At 31.5% G+C, this 19,480-nt stretch overlaps 1 protein-coding gene across 2 annotated transcripts; it reads left to right on the forward strand.

Annotated features, from left to right (window-relative positions):
* Positions 1–1,679: 1,679 nt before the first annotated feature.
* LOC134711342 (methylmalonate-semialdehyde/malonate-semialdehyde dehydrogenase [acylating], mitochondrial-like) lies at positions 1,680–17,953 on the forward strand. Of its 2 annotated transcripts, XM_063571886.1 has the most exons (15): positions 1,680–1,821; positions 3,979–4,023; positions 4,566–4,640; positions 5,597–5,758; positions 8,415–8,493; positions 9,469–9,623; positions 10,679–10,826; positions 11,453–11,517; positions 12,960–13,016; positions 13,513–13,572; positions 14,214–14,343; positions 15,158–15,339; positions 16,007–16,186; positions 16,715–16,813; positions 17,488–17,953. In XM_063571886.1, the coding sequence occupies exons 1-15, from the start codon at positions 1,780–1,782 to the stop codon at positions 17,593–17,595; spliced, it is 1,587 nt and encodes a 528-aa protein (XP_063427956.1). In that variant the 5' UTR covers positions 1,680–1,779; the 3' UTR covers positions 17,596–17,953. The 2 variants fall into 2 exon arrangements, with proteins under 2 accessions (XP_063427956.1, XP_063427957.1); XM_063571887.1 differs by lacking the exons at positions 1,680–1,821; positions 3,979–4,023; positions 4,566–4,640; positions 5,597–5,758 and adding an exon at positions 6,072–6,123.
* Positions 17,954–19,480: the final 1,527 nt, after the last annotated feature.

The raw sequence follows: 19,480 nt of genomic DNA on the forward strand, positions 1-19,480 counted from the left end.
TGGCAGAGTTTATGGTTTACCTTCTGTAATGAAAACATTTTTAAACAGCTGTATACTACTGTTGCCTTTTTTTATTCAAATCTTATTTTATTGGTTAGTATTTACAGTGTGTCATAGATCAAATTTATTAGTCAGTAAGTGTATCACTTGTGTTTATTATATATATGTCGATTAAGTTAAGCCATTTTAATTAATATTTTATAGTGTGTATTTCTATGTTATTATGAACAGTCTATTATGGGGTAAGGATGAAGCTCGATACCTATTAACCCGTTTTAACACGCCACAAACTGTCTTAAGTCAGGAACCTGATGTTCAGTATTTGTCGTTTGTTGGTGTTATTCATAAGTGTCAGTTGCGGATCTAGAATTTTTCATAAGTGGGGGCCCATTTACTGCCTAAGAGGGGCCCACTTTAGTCACGCTTCGATGATTCCCTATATAAGCCACCAAATAGTTTCCAAAAAAGGGGAGCCCGGGCCCCTGCCCCCCCCCCCCCATATCCGCCTCTAAGTGTTTCTCGTTTCGTTTTCTTTTTATAGATTAGACCGTTGGTTTTCCATTTTAAATGGGTTTACATAAGTATTTTTCTGGAGCCCTTTATAGCCTCTTGTTTGCAAAAGTGATGCAGACGCAAAAGAAACCATTCAGCTATGTTCAGCCTGTCTGCATTGCCCCGGTCAGCACCTGTTAATAGTTTGGTGCCAGACTTAAAGAAAGCCGTCAATAAAGAGCAAGGCCGCATGTTTTTAAAGCTCGTAAAGCAGTTTGAGGTTGTTGGTGTTACTTTTTGTTTCAAAACTAATAGAACATATTTTTATTAAAAGTTTTAATCCGAATATCGTTTTTTTTTTGTTTGGGCTCGTATGCTTTGCTTATGTATATTATATATTTTTTTGAAAAGAAATATTATCAGACTTCCTATTCAAGAGGAAAAAGTACTTATATCAATTTTACAGCAGATTTCAGTCAGTATGTAGATCTATGTAGCTAATGGTAATTTATCTTTGGTTAGCTTGCTTGTTAGCTGAACCGTGAAGTCATTGTTAGGTTAGATAAGCTACCCTCCTAATAGTAGACTAGCCCAACATGTAACCAATCTATCTCTCTGTAGGACTAAACTACTTTAAAGGGAGGGTCACACCTTACCTAACAATGACTTCACGGTTCAGCTAACAAGCAAGCTAACCAAAGGTATTACCATTAGCTAGATACTGACTGAAATTTGCTGTAATATTTATGCTTTTTTTCTCCTATTAAAGAAAAAGGTACTATTATCAATTTTAATATTATTATGCATTTTTAAACTTCATGATATTTTAAAAAGACATGTTTTAGAGACTTCTTATTAAAGGAAAGAATATCAATTTTGATATGCACGTTTTGTATAAATGTTTGAAGAAGACATATCTGTATAGAGACTTCTTATTGAAGTGTATGTTTCTATGTTTTTTCTATTCTTTTAATTTCTAAACTACTATTTTATGCAAAACTAATTAAATCAAAAAGCCACTGTTATCATTTAAATATGCAATAATGCAGGAAAATGGTGTCTGATTTTTTTTTTAGATATTTTGAACATTTATTTGTTAATCTCGAACGATATCCATGGTATATGAAAACTGAGCGAGCACCTGTTATATTAACGGAAATTTTCGTTGCTGTTCCGAATTCGGACTTTTTAGAGGCAGTGTCCTTGACAGCCAATCAAATTGATTTATTTTTACCAGTGCAGCTGAGCTGACTTACTTATTTTTCTGCAGCTGATATACGTAGAAGGATGTCATCGTCAGTTTTACGTGCGATACGACTTGGCAAGCATGTAAGAAACTTAACCTGTTATCCACGTAAAATAAACTTCACAAATAAATTCGTTGCAACAACTTACAATTGTTGAAACAATGTTTTTCTTATGTAAAAAGCTTATATAGATTGTCATTTTGACCTACATGTATGAGGCTATGTGGTCCAATTAATTTGGCATGACATAATTAATGATAAGAATGAATACGAACCTGTTGAACATTTGTAGTAAAATGTCTACTTAAGAAAATATATCCAACATAAATTCTGGAAACAAAACTATACCCTTGTCCTTGGGATATTTTTTGGTGATAATATTATATAATAGAAATGGAACACTTTACCTGCCAGTGTTGCTAAAGCAGGATCAGATGAAGATTTCCGCTCAGGGCTACAGACAACACATTAATACCAGACTCAACGACTGTACATAATTTTAATCGTAACAAGCTGATTTTATTGTAAAGTAAATATAGTCTGTATATAGCCCACTATAGGGGACTAGATGTACATGTATTGACACCATGCATAGTCAGGCAGAATTTAATTGTTTCATAAAGGAACCAAACTCTTATATGGAAGAAGAAGATGATTAATACTTTGCAGCTGTCATGGCTGTCTTTTGGAAGTTGTTATTTTGAAAGCGAAAATATATGCATTTGCATGGGTAGACATTTTTAAATATATGTTTTTTACCATCTTATTTTGTTGTTTTAAAGAAGCTAGTATACAATATTTAGGTGTAATTTCAAATATGGAATGGTTTCATACTACTGTCATGACTGTAAATTCAGAAATTATTGCAGGCATTTAATAGTTATGTGGTATTGTCATTTTAGACTAAAATGTGATTTTAATATTTGTGATAATATTGAGAAAAATCCTGTTTAATTCATATAAAAAGGTTCTGAAATGCCCATTGAAATTACTGTGAAAGTACTTTTATTCGTGGGGTACCAATTTTCGTGGTTTTCGTGGATGACTTTATCCACGAATTTAAGTGTCCAACAAAATAAAACAACCATTGTCCAAATCAAGACATAGAAAGATCCCTATCCGTAGGTTTGACTACTGATATGATCTAGAGAATATATTGAATAACACCAAACCTGAAAATACTTTTAATAGCAGTCACATAAAATAAGAATGCAAGAGTATACCCATTTAATTTTGAAGAACCCAAAGTGTACAACTTTTGATCTTTTAATTCTCATAAAACATATTTTTTTATTGATAAAAGTCAGATTTCCGGTATAGATATGCTAGCATACATTGTATGATATGTTAACATTTATCGGTCTCATCCGAGTGCTCCTAAACAGGAGGGATTTACAAAAGAAGAAGAAGTTAGTATGATAAAGCGAGTGATAAAGAGTTCATTTTATATCCTCATAGTTGTCGTACATATGGGTAATAATAATTTCATGCTGGGCTTGATTTTGATAAGAATTACCTATTTGACAATCCAAGATACGTTTATAGCATTTGTTTATGTTACTGTTTTCTTAAGGTGACATGTGTATGGCCTAATTATAACACATTTGATGGTCTTTAATCTGTTGATCACTTTACCATGGGTTAATTAATTAGTGTTATCACTACGATTTACACAGTCAATGTTTACTTTGCAATTTCCATCAATCCATACTAATTTTAACCTTTGTTTCTTCAATTTTTCAATTTTTGTTTTAGAAAAGTAAAATCCATGAATTCAAAAACCCACGAACATGTAAATATTGCTCAAACCACGAAAATTGATACCCACGAATTAAAGTACTTTCACAGTATTGCAATTATAACCCTATTACCTTTTTTGCAATAATAAAAACATCGCAATAATTTCTGAGTTTACAGGATGTATGGAATGATCTGTTGATATCACAGCCTTTCTTTTAACATGTTTAAGCTGGATTTCTTAACTGTGAAAATCTTACTATCCTTAACATAATACAGTTCACAGTTTCATGTAATAAATCATTTTATTACTGATTGATTGTATCTCATTGACATAGTTTGAGAAGGAATTATTTCTGTTTGTCAGCATGTTAGAGGACAAAGTGCACAATTTCTTCTTGCCATGCTGCAAAGGGTACAATGTACAAAATGTATATCAGTTTGTTTTTCTAGTTTGTTTTTCTATATATATTATTAAATAACTATTATGTTTTATCCACAGGTTGGATTGAGCAGTCCTTCTCGGTTGTATGGTTCTGTATCCCCAGTAAGTATGAATTATATATTGCACAAGAACTGATCATGTTTGAACTTATATCTATTGTAAAGATTGAAACTATTGTTACACTTCTTTCCTAAGGCATCAGCCTCAATTACTATGTAGAATGTAGACAGGTTTGCCACTAAATCTATACATCTGAAATATAGTCGCAAAAACTTCTCATCTCTTAGTAAAATATGCACAATCAACTTAAAAAAAATAAGGTTGTATATTTAGAGCAGTTAATTCAAGTATAAAGGTCAAAAAGTTCACTAGTTTGGTATTTTTTATAAAGAGTTCTGATTCATATCAATTCATACAAAACCACTATACTAATATAAATGATAAATAAAAAACAATTGCCAAAATGATGGGAGTTTTTATTGATTCTCTGCCTCTCTTTCAAATAGCAAAGAAAATACAAATACAATTACAAAAACACTTAGATTATACACTGCATGTCCTCTGTTTATTTCTGATAACTGTCAATCAATCGTGTTTTATTTTCCAGATTGACTTAACGCTAATAAAATTTTATTTTACTACAGGCCACTACAAAGTTGTTTATTGATGGAAAGTTTGTGGAATCAAAAACAGATAAATGGATTGATGTACATAATCCTGTAAGTATTACATATTATTATGTAAATCAATGGAGGTTCAGAAGTCAACCATATGAGTAAGGTGCAATTGGTTTTTACATGGAATCATAAATTCAGATTGACTACTTTTTTGTGACTTTAAAGCATTTGGAATTAATCATTCAGGCATAGAACCCCTTATTTGGCTCTCTGTCAGAAAAAAAGGTACAAGAAAGTACAAGTAGTAATCTTCATGTTTTAAAAAAGTGATGCTTGTCCATAACTGACTGTAACTTTGTTAATAAGTGAAATGTTTGGGTAATTTTGGTATCATAATCAATTAAACAGTTAAAGGTATGTTGATTTTTTTCAGAACAAGTCAGGATAAGGTATAGTTTTGACAAGAAATGACTTTTACTTTATTTAAACTATATACAAAATAGCTTTGACAGCTTGAAGTTGCAGAATCTAACATAGAAAGCAAGGGGGATATTGATTATTAGTGGTGTAATTTCTTTAGAAAATAATGCTTATACAGATACAAATACATGTATACAAGTTTTTAGACCTCTACGTGTTAGTGTCATTTTTGAACTCCAAGATACATGTACAATGTATAGACAATTGCAAAATTTGATGGATATATAAATGTTGTTGAAAAACTATCCAAGTATGCATAATAATGTATTTGTTGAATCTAAAATAAGATAAAATTTTGTACTTTTATTTGATATTCTGCAATGTATTAAATACAGTATTTATGGGTTTCCAGTCTGGATGGTATAAATCTAATCCTTAAGAGGTCCTTTTGATGGAAATTATCAACATCTTGATAAAATGTGTAGAAAATTTTGCAGTTTTACTGTAGAATAATTATGTAAAATATTTAAATTTTATTATGTAAGTTCCATTATCCTGGCCAAAAAATTTGAAATAATTCTGAATTACTTTTAATCGGTCTTTTACATGTATCTTTACCTGCCATTTTTTTCCTATAGGCCACCAATGAAGTTGTGACAAGAGTACCAGAAGCTACGAGAGATGAAATGGAAACAGCTGCAGAATCATGCAAGAAAGCCTATGAAACATGGTCAAAAACAACAGTGCTCACCCGGCAGCAAGTTATGTTTAATTTACAGAATCTTATCAAAACAAATCTGGTAAGTGCTCACCAGGCAACAAGTTATGTTTATTTACAGAATCTTATCAAAGCAAATCTGGTAAGTGCTCACCTGGCAACAAGTTATGTTTAATTTACAGAATATTATCAAAGCAAATCTGGTAAGTGCTCACCTGGCAACAAGTTATGTTTAATTTACAGAATATTATCAAAGCAAATCTGGTAAGTGCTCACCTGGCAACAAGTTATGTTTAATTTACAGAATATTAGCATAACAAATCTGGTAAGTGCTCACCTGGCAACAAGTTATGTTTAACTTACAGAATCTTATCAAAACAAATCTGGTAAGTGCTCACCTGGCAACAAGTTATGTTTAACTTACAGAATCTTATCAAAACAAATCTGGTAAGTGCTCACCCGGCAACAAGTTATGTTTAATTACAGAATATTATCAAAACAAATCTAGTAAGTGCTCACCTGGCAACAAGTTATGTTTAATTTACAGAATATTAGCATAACAAATCTGGTAAGTGCTCACCTGGCAACAAGTTATGTTTAATTTACAGAATATTAGCATAACAAATCTGGTAAGTAAATGTCTTATTAAAGCAGCAGAAAAAAGTAATCATCCTTATATTACTGACTTGATTGTTTGTATAATTGTTCATTAAATGTCAAAATGGAAATTATTTTTATGCAAAGTAGGGAATAAATAATAAGTAAAATTATCAAGAAAACATATTGGCCTGTTAAACAGGTTTACCACACTTTTCACAAGACCAGATATTGTGAATTCATTTATTATACGACCGCAAAATTTGAAAAATTTTCGTCGTATATTGCTATCACATTGGCTGCGTCGTCTGCATCGTCGTCGTCCGAATACTTTTAGTTTTCGCACTCTAACTTTAGTAAAAGGGAATAGAAATCTATGAAATTTTAACATGAGGTTTATGACCACAAAAGGAAGGTTGGGATTGATTTTGGGAGTTTTGATCCCAACATTTTAGGATTGAGGGGCCAAAAAGGGCCCAAATAAGCATATTCTTTTTTTTCACACAGTAACTTTAGTTTAATAAATAGATATCTATGAAATTTTGACACAAGGTTTATAACCACAAAAGGAAGGTTTGGATTGATTTTGGGAGTTTTGGTTCTAACAGTTTAGAAATTAGAGGCCAAAAAGGGGTCCAAATAAGCATTTTTCTTGGTTTTTTAAGTAAATAGAAATCATTTGGAGTTATCTTTCTTTGTATAGAATAGTAGTTGAATCAACTTTTTAGCACCATAACTTTAGTATAAGTGAATTGAAATCTATGAAATTTAATCAGAAGGTGTATGACCACAAAAGAAAGATTGGTATTGATTTTGGAGTTTTGGTCCGTACAGATTAGGAATTAGGGGCCAAAATGGGGTCCAAATAAGCATTTTTTTTGGTTTTCGTACCATAACTTGAGTATAAGTAAATAGAAATCTATGAAATTTAAACACAAGGTTTATGACCATAAAAGGAAGGTTGGTATTGATTTTTGGAGTTTTGGTCCTAACAGTTTAGGAATAAAGGGCCCAAAGGGTCCAAAATTAAACTTTGTTTGATTTCATCAAAAATTGAATAATTGGGGTTCTTTGATATGCCGAATCTAACTGTGTATGTAGATTCTTAATTTTTGGTCTCGTTTTCAAATTGGTCTACATTAAGGTCCAAAGGGTCCAAAATTAAACTTAGTTTGATTTTGACAAAAAATGAATCCTTGGGGTTCTTTGATATGCTGAATCTTAAAATGAACTTAGATTTTAGATTATTGGCCCAGTTTTCAAGTTGGTCCAAATAAGGGTCCAAAATCAAACTTTGTTTGAATTTATCAAAAATTGAATAAATTGGGTTCTTTGATATGCCAAATCTAACTGTGTATGTAGATTCTTGATTTTTGGTCCTGTTTTCAAATTGGTCTACATTAAAGTTCAAAGGGTCCAAAATTAAACTTTGTTTGATTTTAACAAAAATTGAATTCTTGGGATGCTGAATCCAAACATGTACTTTGATTATGGGCCCAGTTTTCAAGTTGGTCCAAATCAGGATCTAAAATTATTATATTAAGCATTGTGCAATTGCAAGAAATTTTCAATTGCACAGTACTCAGCAATAACAAGAAATTCAATTCAATTTTCTCATTTGAAATTTCATAAATAAAAAGAAATTTCTTCAACCATTTTTTTGAGAGGATTAATATTCAACAGCATAGTGAATTGCTCAAAGGCAAAACAAAAAATTTAAGTTCATTAGACCACATTCATTCTGTGTCAGAAACCTATGCTGTGTCAACTATTTAATCACAATTCAAATTTAGAGCTGTATCCAGCTTGAATGTTGTGTCCATACTTGCCCCAACCGTTCAGGGTTCAACCTCTGCGGTCGTATAAAGCTGTGCCCTGCGGAGCATTTGGTTTCTGTGGGGATCAATTTCTTAGATGGAGGAAATGGTATTTTTGTGGTGAAATGGTATTTTATTGATTTCTTGTTTCCACTTTACCCACTAGATCAATTAAAATAAGTACCCCACAATTAATTAATGCAGAGCTGTTATTTTTTTTTTTAATGAGAAAACAAACTAGAGAATATAATTTTAAAAGTGAGCGATTGATTAAATTAATATCACTTCTTGTTCAAAGAAAAGAATTTGAAATTTTATTTGCAGAAAGATATTGCCAAGAACATTACACTAGAACAAGGAAAGACAATTGTTGATGCTGAAGGTGATGTCACCAGAGGTTTACGTAAGTAAAATATACAGGGTTACTCCCCCTTTTTGGGAAAAAAATTTGGTTGCTTATATAGGGAATCACTGAAGTGTGACTGGAACAGGTCCCTTCTTAGGTCAGTCAGTGGGCCCCCACTTATGAAAATTTCTGGATCTGCCACTGGTGTAAAGTCATAAAAGTGTCAACAGTTTTCTAAAAGTTTACCAAAACTGGATTCTTCTAGTTTTATTTTGACATCTCCTTTATGTATTTTTAGTCACTAGTCAACATGATATAAAAAATACTTATTAAGGAGCTGACCATAACTGGGTTCTCGACTTTCACTGATTTTTACCTACATGACCTATTTTTCTAGACAATGATTGTTTTTTGATAGCCCCTGACATTTAAAAAAGATGTCCCAATTTAGACATGGACAGTTATTATAAAGTTAACCAAAATATCTATCTATGAATATTATAAAAAAAAAAATGAAAAGAGATACGGTATGTTCCTTTATTAAATCCACCTGTATGAAAATTCTTACATGTTTTAAAAAAGCATTACTACACATTACGACACTATTAGTATACAGAACTAACAAAATTTAAGAAGGAAATATCGTTTTATCCATTGCATCACAGTTCCTATTAATTTTCTCTCACTTTAATGTACTGAGGATTTATTTATTTTCGTGGGTATAAATTTTCTTTGTTCAAGGAAAACATGGATATTTGTGGATATTTAATTTTGTGGTTTTGACAAAGTCTGCATACATTCCTTTAGAAAATATGTATTTCGTTGAACATTTTCTCTTTGCCCCACAAAATCCATGAAAATTGGACAAACATATCCAACAAATAAAAGTCACATGTAAGTGAATCCACAGTACATGTAATTGTTATACTGTAAATTCATATATTAACGCTGTGTGATATCTACAAATTATATACAATAACAGGCAAACGTTTCAAATGTTTAAAATCACACATGAAATTTATGTAATTTCAGAGGTTGTTGAACATTGCTGCAGTATTACATCATTACAGCTGGGAGAAACAATGCCAGGTATTGCAAAAGACATGGATACAATGAGTTTTAGGGTACCAATAGGTGTCACTGCTGGCATTACTCCATTCAACTTTCCTGCCATGATTCCTTTGTGGGTAAGATATTTATCAATGCAAATCATTGTGTTTTGTATACCTTGAACTTTTAATGTAAGCTGATATATCAATAATAAACAGTGTGAGTCACAAAATAAAAAAAAAGAGGTTTAATAGATATAGGAAGATGTGGTGTGAGTGCCAATGAGACAACTCTCCATCCAAATAACAATTTAAAAATTAAACCATTATAGGTTAAAGTACGGCCTTCAACACGGAGCCTTGGCTCACACCGAACAACAAGCTATAAAGGGCCCCAAAATTACTGGTGTAAAACCATTCAAACGGGAAAACCAACGGTCTAATCTATATAAACAAAACGAGAAACGAGAAACACGTATATATTACATAAACAAACGACAACTACTGTACATCAGATTCCTGACTTAGGACAGGTGCAAACATTTGCAGCGGGATTAAACGTTTTAATGGACCCAAACCTTCTCCCTTTTTCTGAAACAATAGCATAACATCACAACATAGAAAAACATACGATAAAATATCAATTGGCAGACTTAACTCAATCAAAAAACGTTATTAAAATTAGAATTATAGTAATGGGTATCTGGTCAGATTTAAATTTGAATAAGATGTTGATTAATATTGTCATTTCCAATGAGACGGTCAGACTTCTTATATTTCTTAGAAAAAAACCTGTCACAATCAAAATTTCAGGGCTCATTCTTGCAATTTATCGGGAAACCTAAGTTTATTTACACTTCTATACGAGTCTTGCCTTAAATTTATCAAAAAGAGATCTGAAGTTGCTATGAAGTAAAGTAATCAACAGACATGTTCTTTTTAACAGCCAAAGGAGTGTTTCTTTTTTTGATTTTTAATGATAGCATTTTCATATGTGTTCTTATTCTTAATTGTAAAATATTATATTTTACAAAACGATAAAATTTTTGATAATTTGTTTATATAACAGTAGGTTATGACATAAAGCCAAACTATTATATGTTGACTCCAAACTCATTTTACAGTATAATTGTTTATTATTAAAGGTAAGAAGAGGATCAGAAATAACATAACATAACTATATTTTTTTTCAGATGTTTCCTACAGCACTTGTTTGTGGTAACACCATGATAATGAAACCATCAGAGAGAGATCCTGGAGCCTGTATGATGTTAGTGGAGATGGCAAAGGAGGCTGGTCTTCCTGATGGAACCCTCAATGTCATTCATGGAAGACACGATTGTAAGAAACAGAACTCATTGTATTAATGTAAAGATACATGTAATAAGGCCTATGGTTGGCAATGATTGACATTTATTATAGAAAATTAAAAATAACAAAAATAACAAACTCCAAGGAGTTGTTAAAAAAATATTTTTTGTTGCAAACATGATGCTGAAGTATCATGTGGACCAGGACATAGCCCATTATTATTTTACTGTTCCATGTGAGGGTTAATGTTGGTTAGCCTGTCCATCCATGCATCTGTCTTTTCCTGACACATTCTTTTAAACAAATAGAGGTCTCAGTGGCGGATCCAGTCATTTTAAAAAGGGGGGGGGGTCCAGCTATATGTCCCCATTCAAATGCATTGATCGTTCAAATAAAAAAGGGGGGGTTCCAACCCTGGAACCCTCTCCCCTGGATCTGCCAATGTGTCTAAGCTTTTTATATATTTCAGCTTTATTCTTTTCTGCAAAGTATGTGTCATGTTTTCAGATCCTTTCATAATTTACTTTAAGTATTTAACTTTATAATGAAATTGAGAATGGAAATGGGAAATGTTTCAAAGAGACAAAAACCCACTCAAAGAGCAGAAATAACCAAAAGCAAACATTATTAAGAATATTTTTTATGTGTTTTTACAGCTGTGAATTTCATCTGTGATCATCCAGCAATAAAAGCCATTTCATTTGTTGGATCTGACCAAGCTGTAAGTTATCTGCTTGTGCATTCAACCATTTATACAGAATTGTAAAATAATGTACAGAACATCCTAGAGGGATGATATTTGTATGATTCAAAATTAGATATGCCAATTTTTGAAAAAAGATGACAGGGGCGTAGCTGAGTTAAAATAAAGTGCAAGCATATATCAAAATATTTTTGGACCATTTTATGATGAAAATGATAAATACCCTATCTGTTTCTTACTATAGCATATTTCAAGAAACGATAGTAACATCCTAGTGGGTTTCGTAATTTGGAAACCCGGAAACAGATAAGACACAAAATGACAAGCAAAAACTTTCAACATTGAAAACTATATAAACTACAAATGAAAAACACGGACCCCGAAAAAAATGTGGCGACCTCCGGTGCTCTGAAGGTAAGCAGGTCCTGCTTCTTGCAAGACACCCGTGGTGTTTCTCACAAGGGTCATTTTAAAATCAAATGAGAGGTTTCTACGACAACGGTAGAAAGTCATTTGTAACACAGATACCCTAGGTGAATCAATAGTCTTTTGGACGAAATGACAATGGGAATACGAAATTGAACGGCTACTTTTAAGTCTTGACTTATAAGTAAGGGAAATAAATCTAAGATGTTTTCAAGGTGATTTCATTGAGCCTGTATAATTAAATGTAAATACTGCATGTAAGACTTAAACTAAAGTATAGACTAGTTAATATCCAAAGTCCATATATCTATTTTTTGCCAAGGCAAATGATCTCAGAACTCTCTCGGTGTCAATATCCATTTCTCTGTGAACATGTATGAGGGCCAACGAAGATAGTCTGTCCTGTACCCTGGTTGAACAGAGATAAGTTTTCAGTCGGCGTAATGAACTAAATGACCGTTCGGTAGTTGATATAGTTACTGGCATTGTAACTAGGATTGCGAAAATTACAAATATTGAAGGATATAGCTCCTTATTAGTCACTGATAGAGAGGCCTTCAGAGATTTGGGCTTCTCTATAACATCTGGACTCGACCAGCATCTCTGCCATATCTGTACCTCTGAGTAAAAGGTTCCTTGATTGTCTGTCAAGTCGTGTTTATATGTTGCAAGTACAGACACTGCCAGTTTTTTTGATTTTTTTGGTGAAAAACATATGCAAGCAAATGATTTTTTGCGTAAAGGCAGCTATGCGCCTGGATGATCAGTCAATGTGCATCTCAGACCTACATTTATCATATTGTTTATTGCTTTTGATTTATTCCAATATTTAAACATTTTCACTTTTTGTTTGGTCAGTATTTAGAAATTACAACCATCTAAGTTGTGTTATAATGACAGAACAAGATCTTTTAACAGAAAATTACCTTTGTCAAGTAAAACCAGAGACTTCAATAATTATTCACAATTCATATCAGTTATAGTGAATTTTACATTGAAAATTACCAAATAACCCAGAATCATTTACATTTTAGGGAAGTTACATATATGAGAGAGGATCAAAGAATGGAAAGAGAGTTCAGTCAAATATGGTAAGTACAATTAAGTTGAAAAGGTATTTGATATCTGTAGATATGAGTCTCTGAATTTGGTGAACACAATAGAGAAAAATGACCGTCAGAAAAACAAAAATGAAACAAAAAATTGAAAGAATAGAGAATAATGGGATGCAAAAATAATTGTTTTTAATTAAGATGGAACTGATCTGAGTGATAAGTTGCAAGGAAACTTGTTCATTTTATTGTAATTGAAAATTGAAATTCAAAGTTCTAGTGAAATTGTTAATTAATGAAGAATTGTTTGTTTTATAATGCTTTCAAAACTGTTACTTTATCAACATTTAATTGGAATGAAATTTCTTTACATTCTACAAAATTCTTTTACTTTTACCTTTATATGATAGATTTGACTAATGAAATATGTATACTTTAAAAGACTGATGTCATTATAAATTGTTTTATACAGCTGCTACATTCAATTTTGTATATAAAGCTGTAGTAGTTTTTTTAAGATCAATTATTTTTACAGGGAGCCAAAAATCATGGAGTAATTATGCCAGATGCAAACAAAGAAAACACACTGAATCAGGTTAGTTTTTGTTGTGTCAAAATTAAGGCTATTTAAAAACATTTCTTATATTTGAAGAATTCTTATCATTTTGCATATATTCAATTAAGAACTTACGAAAGCATAAGAAATTCTACAGATGTTATGAGGGGGAAAAAATACAACGGATTTATTAATTTGATTGGTGAGTAAATTCTTCACTCAAAATCAATATGTACAATTTTCGAAATGTGGATCACTCTATACACAGTCTCAGGGTAATATCAACAAATTATGAATAAAACTGGCAAAGATATACAAGCGAAAGCAATTTAAATAGCCAGAACAACTCTTTTCAAATTATACAGATTCAATACCACTAGATTACAGTGAGGCTTGTTATAATATATGTTAGACACTTTGGCAGGAAAGTTCATATAAATTAATGTGGCAAATAAATGGGGTAAACTGCATATATGTTTTAATATACAAACTGACCAAAAAGAAAGAAAAGAAGTAGCAAACAAAAAACAGAAATTATCTCTGACAAGAATAAATACACCATAACAAAAATATAAAAGCAAAAATCTTAAGCAAAGGAAAACATTTGATTGGCTTTTGAAGTAAATGACAAGATTTTTATGCTTTGTATAGAATATTATCATAAAAGATTGAATATTTAGTTGATAGGTGCAGCCTTTGGAGCAGCAGGACAAAGATGTATGGCTTTATCTACAGCAATCTTTGTTGGAGAGGCAAAGGAATGGATACCAGAACTTATAGAGAAGGCCAAAAAACTCAAAGTTAATGCAGGTTGGTATAAGCATTTTTCTCATGTCTCATGATAACTACTACTAACTTTTGACAATTATTAAGAAATGAGTGTACTTTTAGATTCCTTGAAGAATAAATCTCATTTAATTTGACTTTAATCAATTTATAAAACTTTCCTTAAAAAGTAGGCCTGTTTAACAAGTCTTGATCCATAACTTTTAAAAGTTAATATGTTAAGGTGTAATTATGACAGAGCAATCATTCAATCTAAGATATAAGATCGTAGTTGGTAAATCCTTGGTTGTATTTTCTTAGTTTGACTAGTTTATGTAGCTTCTTAAATTAAATGGTCCGTCAACTTTGAAAGTTTTGCATTTGCATCATGGTATTATAATTTTATACAGCATACAGTGTGACAAGTTTTTAGGTAAAGATTGCATGAAATGTAATCAAAACCGTATGGGCCTGACATGACATCTAAATATTCCAAGGCTGATCACTACCTTTTTTTGATACACAAAATATAGTGCATTGATCATAACATTCTTTACATACCATCCATGAACATTTTCAGAAATTTTTCGATGAAGTATATGCTTAGATATTCAAGGCACAAAATGATGTCTCACTTGTCAAGAAACTTACATAAATTTTGCAAGGTGCATGAATCTTATATCTGTTCTAAAATATAGATTATGTCATGTGTCTCTAAAATTAGAGTTGATCTTCCTTTGTCTAGAATAGCTGTTAAATCTACAACAACCAATGCAATATTGAAAATTTACATCCCACTGATAAATTGAAGCAATCTTTACCGTTCAGTGCTTTCAAGCACTTTGATTTCTTATTGTAGGAAATGAACCAGATGCTGATATAGGACCACTCATTTCACCTGAATCTAAGAATAGAGTTTGTGAATTGATCCAGAGTGGTGTTGATGAAGGAGCACAACTGTTGTTAGATGGAAGAGATATAACAGTCAAAGGTTATGAACAAGGAAACTTTGTTGGACCAACTGTAATGCATTATGTCAAGGTAAAACATAAACTAGACAATAGTATTCTGTAGACTAACTCAATTTTCCATGTTAGCAAGTAGAGGAGATGTGGATGGAATAGTCAAAAATAAAACTAAGATCTCTCAAAATCGCCTTGAAATTGACTGACAAAGATTAAAAAATGTTATTGAATATGAAAATGTACAGTGCCTATTTTCGCCATAAACATAACCTGCTCAGAATTTGACAGCTCTCTCTTGTTCTAACTTATAGAGTGATACTTTCTTCTTAACATTTAATATTCCTTTCAAAATTAAAGTGATGTAGTTTTGAGAATTTGTAAGAAATAAATATTTTAGGGGCATTTCTGATTTTATTGAAGACTTACACATATATATGAAGAAAAGTTAACAAAAAATATTTTTCTTGACAAGTACAGTCAGAATTTGTAAAAATATTTAAATTGCATTACTTTTATTAGAAGATCTTTCAACTATTAGCACCTCAAAGGAATGTAGGTGTTATTTATGTGTCCTCAACATCAAAAATGTTTTTAATTTTCATTTATTTTGTAAAAGGAAACAAAGAGTGACTTCTCTTCATCAGAGAATATATTTTTTTTATCACTATTGTTATAATTTGCACATACCAGTAGTTATTGATACTCAAATCCTTGACAAATTTGTAATGATTGTATTTTCCCAGCCTGAAATGAAATGTTACACAGAAGAAATATTTGGTCCAGTGTTGGTCAGTATGGAAGTAGAAACATTAGATGATGCTATTAATGTGATTAATGCTAATCCCTATGGAAATGGAACAGCAATCTTTACTAACAATGGTGCCACAGCCAGAAAGTTTACCATGGATACTGATGTTGGACAGGTATGTATTTGATTGGAAGTTTTTTTATGCCCCATTTATTCTTCATCTTGTTTTTCGGTTCATGCGTCTGTTCGTCTGTCGGGTCCCACTTCAGGTAAAATATTTTGTTCAAGGAGGTTTTGATGAAGTTGAAGTGCAATCAATTTCTAATTTTAATGCCACTGCAAATGAGTCATCTGTGTACTATGGACACATTCTTGTTTTAATATCATTTTGGTCAAACTAGGGTAAAACAATCATGTAAAGTAAAAAAAAACAACATAGGTATCCCATAAAGTAAAGAAGTAAGTCTAAAAGATTTAGATTGTTGATTTTGTGACCATGTCATTGAAAACCTATATCATTTGTTTCTGGAATTAAAATTTTACAAAAAAATAAATGACATTAAAATGTTATACTAACCTTCACTAACAAGTCTTTCTCATTAGTTTAGTTGATACAGAAAGACATACAGAACTTCTGCTACAATTTAGCTTGATCATTTTATGTTCGGTCCTTGCATTTATTTATTTAATTTTTTATAAACAGATTGGAGTCAATGTACCTATCCCAGTGCCTTTACCTATGTTCTCCTTCACTGGTTCTAGAGGTTCATTCAAGGGTGACCAAAACTTCTATGGAAAAGCTGTAAGTATTATATATCTCATTTATAGCAATAATATAAATGAGTCTTATTGGTTTGGCATCAGTACCGGTAACTATCATGAAATAACATAGACCTCGATTTGGAATTTTTGTTTAAACATACCAAGTGTTACAAGAAATTAGATGTATACATTAATTCTTCTTAATAGTATAAACAAATACAGGTTACTGTGTGATGATTTTGAATGATATGTTATGGGTAGGAGGACCAGTTGATAACATTTATGAATTAAGCCACAAAATGTTTTAGATTTTGAAATAGACAAATGTTTGAAATTTATGAAAAAATTGTATTCTTATAAAGCAAGCTTAGATATTGTTTATTTCTGAAAATAGTAGATTTTCCTTAATCGAGGATGTCCTGTTCCTGTGGTGTAAATTTCGACAATGAGTGAACAAAACAAAAAAAATTCTTAAAACAAGATTACCTTGAAGTGCAGAAAATCAAAAAACTCAAGTTAAATAGGAAAATGTTATATGTTTATAATTGAAATGTAAATAATCCGAACAATATTTTTTAATTGAAAAAGAAAAACAAAGGCTAATTGTTCATCCTTATATCACTCATGTTACTGCTTATAGCATATTCAGTAATAATGTCTGATATTCATAAAGTAAATTTATAGTTTTAAAAATGTATACTATACCTTTTACAGGGAGTAAACTTTTACACACAGTTAAAAACAGTCACACAGATGTGGAGATCAGATGATGCAGATTTATCATCCAAAGCTAGTCCATTGGCCATGCCTGTCATGAAATAAACAAACAAACATTGCATAATATTTAATTTTGGGAATTTGGTAACCTGTTATAATCAGATATGCTTAGATGGGGGCATTGTTGAATTAGAAAACTTAAGTTGATGGTAGTCATAATGTTTCCAGACGTGCTAACTTGAACAAAATTTCTTGTTTTTGAAGTGCTATTAATATATACATTTTGATATGTATTTTATTGAGATTTATACAAGTGATAAGCATTTGCATTTTGTATATTAATCAGATTATACAGTATTGTTATGGAATTTATATGATACTTTTATATCATTTATTTTATTAAATGATGAACGAAATATTTATACACATTCACATTTGTAAATAAACCACTTATAGAGAATGATATCTGTTTTTTATGCCCCACCTACAATAGTAGAGGGGCATTATGTTTTCTGGTCTGTGCCTCCGTTCCTCCATTCATTCGTCTGTCTTTGCGTCTGTTCGCTTCAGGTTAAAGTTTTTGGTCAAGATAGCTTTTGAAGAAGTTGAAGTCCAATCAACTTGAAACTTAGTACACATGTTCCCCATGACATGATCTTTCTAATTTTAATGCCAAATTATAGTTTTGACCCCAATATCATGGTCCACTGAACATAGAAAATGATAGTGCGAAGTTCAGGTTAAAGTTTTTGGTGAAGGTAGTTTTTGATGAAGTTAAAGAAGTAAAGTTACATCAACTTGCAACTTAGTACACATGTTCCTTATGATATGATCTTTCTAATTATAATTCCAAATTAAAATTTTGACCCCAATTTCACGGTCCACTGAACATAGAAAATGATAGTGCGAGTGGGGCATCCGTCTACTATGGACACATTCTTGTTTTTTTAATTTTATTGCTGGATTGCTGATTAGTTCAAGGTTTTATCACTACAAAAAGTCTTACTCTACAATCATATTTTATCATTAATATGAAATGTCATGAAAACGTCAAACTCTGATCTTTTCTGATGCAAATTAATGAAAACTGGGATATTAAATTACTTCTTAGTATAATGGAAAGGGAATATATAGCTTTAAATTGAGAATGGAAGTAAGGAATTTGTCAAAGAGAAAACGACTCTACCAAATTAAAGAGCAGTAAAAGCAAAGGGCCACCATTGGATCTCCACAGCATGAAAATCTCGCACCCAGATGCTGGCTTAAGCTTGCCCTTTAAACAACAGTATGTACTTGTTCAGTGAAATTGGATGTCACATTAAACTCTGAAACTTATTATTGAACTAAAAATAAGAATCAACATACAAGACTAACTAAGGGCAAAGAGCAAAAAAGCAGTAGGTTTAACATGTTTTGTGAGATCTCAACCATCTATTTGTCCTTTGTTCACATGTCCATACATATAAAAAAGAAGATATGGTATGATTGCCAATGAGACAACTATCCACAAAAGACCAAAATGACACAAACATTAACAACTATAGGTCACCGTACGGCCTTCACCAATGAGCAAAGCCCATACCGCATAGTCAGCTATAAAAGACCCCGATAAGACAATGTAAAACAATTCAAACGAGAAAACTAACGGCCTCATTTATGTAAAAAATGAACGAAAAAAAAATATGTAACACATAAACAAACGACAACCGCTGAATTACAGGCTCCTTACTTGGGACAGGCACATACATAAAACATTTCTGTCACATTTTTCTAAGGAAATACAAATCAGAGTTTCTTGATAATGTTTGCAAAGGTTCATAATGGAGAACTAGAGCATGTGACACATTTACAGATCTGTCACTTTTCAACTTTCTGTTAGCCCTATACATGTGTGTTTTCACATTGACAAAGGTTACACGAATAAGAAGTTTTCAAACACAATATTCTAAACAATTACAAACTAGAGCTTCTTGATATTTTGATCACCTTG

This window comes from Mytilus trossulus, chromosome 3 (genome assembly GCF_036588685.1).
Source record: "Mytilus trossulus isolate FHL-02 chromosome 3, PNRI_Mtr1.1.1.hap1, whole genome shotgun sequence".
NCBI lineage: Eukaryota > Metazoa > Mollusca > Bivalvia > Mytilida > Mytilidae > Mytilus > Mytilus trossulus.